The sequence below is a fragment of the Triticum urartu genome, chromosome 2 (genome assembly GCF_003073215.2).
Source record: "Triticum urartu cultivar G1812 chromosome 2, Tu2.1, whole genome shotgun sequence".
Lineage (NCBI taxonomy): Eukaryota > Viridiplantae > Streptophyta > Magnoliopsida > Poales > Poaceae > Triticum > Triticum urartu.
Window position 1 is genome coordinate 503,815,151 of NC_053023.1, and position 4,403 is coordinate 503,819,553.

General features: G+C 52.4%; 1 protein-coding gene across 1 annotated transcript; it reads left to right on the forward strand.

Annotated features, from left to right (window-relative positions):
* Positions 1 to 1,924: 1,924 nt before the first annotated feature.
* Positions 1,925 to 4,150, forward strand: LOC125538258. Its single transcript, XM_048701533.1, has 3 exons — positions 1,925 to 2,791; positions 2,885 to 3,070; positions 3,676 to 4,150. The coding sequence occupies exons 1-3, from the start codon at positions 1,940 to 1,942 to the stop codon at positions 3,967 to 3,969; spliced, it is 1,332 nt and encodes a 443-aa protein (XP_048557490.1). The 5' UTR covers positions 1,925 to 1,939; the 3' UTR covers positions 3,970 to 4,150.
* Positions 4,151 to 4,403: the final 253 nt, after the last annotated feature.

The following is a 4,403-nucleotide window of genomic DNA, read 5'->3' on the forward strand; positions in this document are numbered from 1 at the left end:
TGATGTGTTTACGTTGATGATTTCAGATGAACTATGGTGTTGCTTTCAGTATTATTTGTGAACAGTGAACATGTGTGTTTTTCTTTTAGTAGCACTTGAAATGTATGTATTTGAAAACATCGATGTCTGACTAAAGATGTTAAAATGAAGTTGGAGTGAGTTTTATTGCATTTGAGTGAGAGAAATACGTGTATATTTTGAGATGTGTTAGAATGCACCCCCTAAAAACTTGGGAGTTTTGGGATGCGGCTTCAGACCTTAAATTTTGAAGATGGAATAGAGTTACTCTAAGTGAAATAGATAACGGCACAAGCAACAAAGTGATACTCATGTAATAAGTCATCATCAGATTCAGGCGGAAATCGGCATTAGCATAGCAGTAGTGCTTCATCGACGATACCTATTCTTTTAAATGCATTGACGATTCCTTCTCTCTTTCTTTTTACGAAAACACTAACGCTCACATATATAGCAACATTGCAACTCGCCCATATGTCTGGATAAGCGTCCAGTTAAGTTTGTACGAGTCTTGACACATTGAGACAGTTTTCACGTGCCACGTAGCACAAGTCCGGTGTGTGGGTGTTAGAAAGGTCGCCCACACGCCACACATCACACAGTTACCAGTTGCATTGTATGGACGAACTAGTTTCTGCCCACACAGCCACCACCTAGTCCGCGCGTGTGGGCGAACTGATTTTCGCCCACACGACAGCCGTACGTTGTTGGATGACAACTGCAGTTGCGCGTACATGGCAACTAGGCAAACACACATGGCAACTATGATTCGTTTGCTAGACGGCAACTGCAGTTGCGCGTACGTGGCAATCAGATAAACATACATGACAACTGTGATTAACCACACGTGGCAACTAGGTAAACACACATGGCAACTATTGTTTGACCATATGTGGCGAGTAGTTAATCACACAGGACAATTGTGATTTGGTTACACGCGGCAACTATCATAAATTAAACATAGCAACTATAGTTAACCAAAACAGAAAGAGTTGTCATGCTTTTACAACCACATTTGCCATCCCGGATAACTACATCTGCCATCCCGGATGGCAACTAAATCGTCATCCCGCAGGTACCTAATGTAGCTGCGCTGGAACGTGTGGGCATTTGCTCCGTGCCACACGCGCGGGGTGAGGATGAGTAGTACTTGTTGGGCTTGTGGCACGAAGTAGATGCGCACACGTGTGAGCAATTCTACTGTTCGCCTACACACAGCTCGCGTGGGTTGCCTCCTACTCATGCCACACAAGGTGTATGGGCGAATGCCTATTATGCCACACGTGTGATGGATATCGGCGTCCTCTTTTTATTATGGTTCAGAAAACAACTTGAGAAAGGAAATGAGAGAAACGGATACTTGTAACATGGATAGCGATTGGATTGGCAAAGACACTTTTCTTGTTCTACTTGTTCTTAAGTTATCTTATTTGATTTGATAGTGCGTTAAACTAATGACGGATGCTAAACCCTTGGTCATCGGTGCAACCACCCCATGTCGTTACTATATGTAATGTATACCGCCAGTCACAATCTCAGTTAGAAGGGAAACTTAGTGTGTGTTACCTTTTTATTTCTTCGTCGCGAAGAGAGAAAAGGCGATCTCACCAGCGGTCAGAAGAGTTTCCTCCGCTGTCGTATTCCAACGGCTCTCCTCCGCCGAGAAGGGGATCGTTGGATCCACGCGTATTTTTCTTTCTTGATTGGTGTTCTTTATACAAAGACTAGCGTTCGGTTTTTTTTTTTGGTTTTGTGAGGTCGGTGTCCAGGGTGCTTGTACTATAGTCTTTATGATATAAAGTGTGACTTGTATTGCCATGAAAAAGAACAACGATCGGATCATGAATTGACGGCTCGGATTAAGCAAAACAAGTGGCCTATAAACGGCTAAACGCCACCCGTTCAGAGTGATGGTTGACGAATGCGTAGGACCGCCCATCGTTATAGCAGCAGCGGCGGATCCGCGCCCTCCGGGTCTGGGTGCTGCCGCCCCGCCACGCCCCGGAAGTCATCCCCGGACGCGGACGCACACCTCCCAACACGTCCCGTCCACCCCGGCCCGATCCTCCGCGCACGCCAGACAGAGGTGGGCGAGCACTACTACACACACCCATCCACGCTCACTACAAGAGCCAGCCACGCACGCGACCGCGCCCAAGGACACGACGACCAACCAAGGGAGAAGAGAAGAGGAGAGAAGAGAAGGGAGAGGGCGGCGACGAGGGCGCACGACGGCACGCCGAACGCTCTCGCAATGCATCACGCCAAGACCGACTCGGAGGTGACGTCGAGCATGGCGCCGTCGTCGCCTTCGCGGGCGCCCTACTACGTGCAGTCGCCCAGCCACGACGACGGCGAGAACCACTCCAAGACGGCCGCCTCCTCCTTCCACTCCTCCCCGGCCGCCTCCCCGCCGCGCTCGCTCGGGAACCACTCCAGGGAGTCCTCCTCCTCGCGCTTCTCCGGCAAGGTCCCCTCCGCCGGCTCGTCCCGCCGCGGGGTCGCCGGCGGAGGCGGGAAGCGCGGCGGGGGTGGCGGCGGCGGCGAGGCGGCGCGCCGCAGCCCCTGGATGAAGGAGGCGGCCATCGAGGAGGAGGGGCTCCTCATGGAGGACGACGACGACGCCGACGGCCGCGCCGGCGGCTTCTCGGCGCTCCCCAAGAAGGTGCGCTACGGGCTGGCCTTCGTCAGCGCCTTCCTCGTGCTCTTCACCTTCTTCGCCCTCATCCTCTGGGGCGCCAGCCGCAACCAGAAGCCCGTCGTCTCCGTCAACGTACGTACTAACCTCCTCCTTTCCTCTCGGCCGGATTCGTGATTCGTCGTCTCTTATGCAAGAACTGACGATTCCTCTCCGTTGATTGCGCAGAGCGTCACGTTCCACAGCTTCGTGATCCAGGCGGGGACGGACGCGTCGCTGGTGCCCACGGAGATGTCCACGATCAACGCCACGGTGAGGCTCACGTTCCGCAACACGGGGAGCTTCTTCGGCGTGCACGTCACGGCGCAGCCCGTCACGCTCTACTACTCCCAGCTCCTCATGGCCTCCGGCGACGTAAGCATTCATTCATTCCCGCACGCGCATCCTTAATTCCTCGCACAGATTTCTTTGAACGCTTTCATCTGATTGATCGGTCGAATGGTAAGCCTCAAGTTGGAGAACAACCGAGTCAATCTGTTAAGTAAATGGCTGTGAATTAATCACAATACCGCATTCAGGTCATTCGGCCTGAACGATTGGTTTCTTGTTGATAGATACGTAAAAATTTGTGCGCTGCATTTACGTCAACCACTAGTCTTATGAACACACATTTGCATATTGTAAGCCCAAAGAGAAAGTCAGTCTTGCTGCACATGTCTTGACCAAAACAAAGGGCGTTAATTTTAGCTATGGCAACGTCTGCTGATAGCTACAAAAGCAGAGACCAATTCCCCGCAAAAGAAACAAAAAACAGAGACCACTGAACACTGTTGAAAAACTCGGACACCACATCGCCATCCCGAGTTGCTGCCATCCAGTTCATATTCTTTATTTCCTTCTTTTTCCGCGGGAAATCCAATTCATATGACTTCTTTCCTTTTTTTTTTCTATTGAACTCAAGCTACAAAACCATCTACTAGTAAATATAGTTCTGAATCCTGGTACAACAACTGTGGCAGATGAAGTACTTCTACCAGCCTCGGAAGAGCCAGCGCAAGGTGGCGGTGACGGTGGTGGGCAACAAGGTGCCGCTGTACGGCGGCGGCGCGGGGCTGAGCAGCACGCCGGGGCCCAAGGGCGTGCCCCCGCCGCCGGTGCCGCTGCAGCTGACGCTGAGGATCAGGGCGCGGGCGCTGGTGCTGGGCAAGCTGGTGAAGCCCAGGTTCTACAACAACGTGCAGTGCAGCGTCCGCCTGGACACGACCAAGCTGGGCAAGGCCATCTCCCTCAAGAAATCATGCACCCACGTCTAGCCACCCTGCCAGACCTTTCTTCTTGTTGTTGCTGCATATGTTATGTCCGTAATGTAATACTCCTACGTGGATTACTGCCATTTTGAAGGGAGAAAGCATCATGTCTGTTGTGTATGTACAGATGAATTTTGTCGCCTGCGTCGGGATGGAATGAATGAATGATCACGCGTTTCTTGCCGCATTTTTCCATGGACGGTGACGGTGTGGGTGTGGCGTGGGTTTTGTGATGCGTGCACGATGCGTGGTTGCCGTGAAGCCGGTGTTGCTGCCGTTTTTGGTGCGGTATGGATTGGTGGACGTTGCTGTCCCATCACCGTCAGTGTAAACTGCTCCCATAAACCGTGGATCCCCCCCCCCCCCCCCCCCCCCCCCCCCCCCCCCCCCCCCCCCCCCCCCCCCCCCCCCCCCTTCCTTTCTACACGGAGGTTTTAACT

Excerpts from the sequence above, each read along its gene's own strand:
- LOC125538258 (XM_048701533.1), top strand. The coding sequence starts at position 1,940 with ATGCGTAGGACCGCCCATCGTTATAGCAGCAGCGGCGGATCCGCGCCC. Across the intron at positions 2,792-2,884 it reads AGCCCGTCGTCTCCGTCAAC|AGCGTCACGTTCCACAGCTT; the intron begins GTACGTACTAAC and ends TTGATTGCGCAG. Across the intron at positions 3,071-3,675 it reads TCCTCATGGCCTCCGGCGAC|ATGAAGTACTTCTACCAGCC; the intron begins GTAAGCATTCAT and ends CAACTGTGGCAG.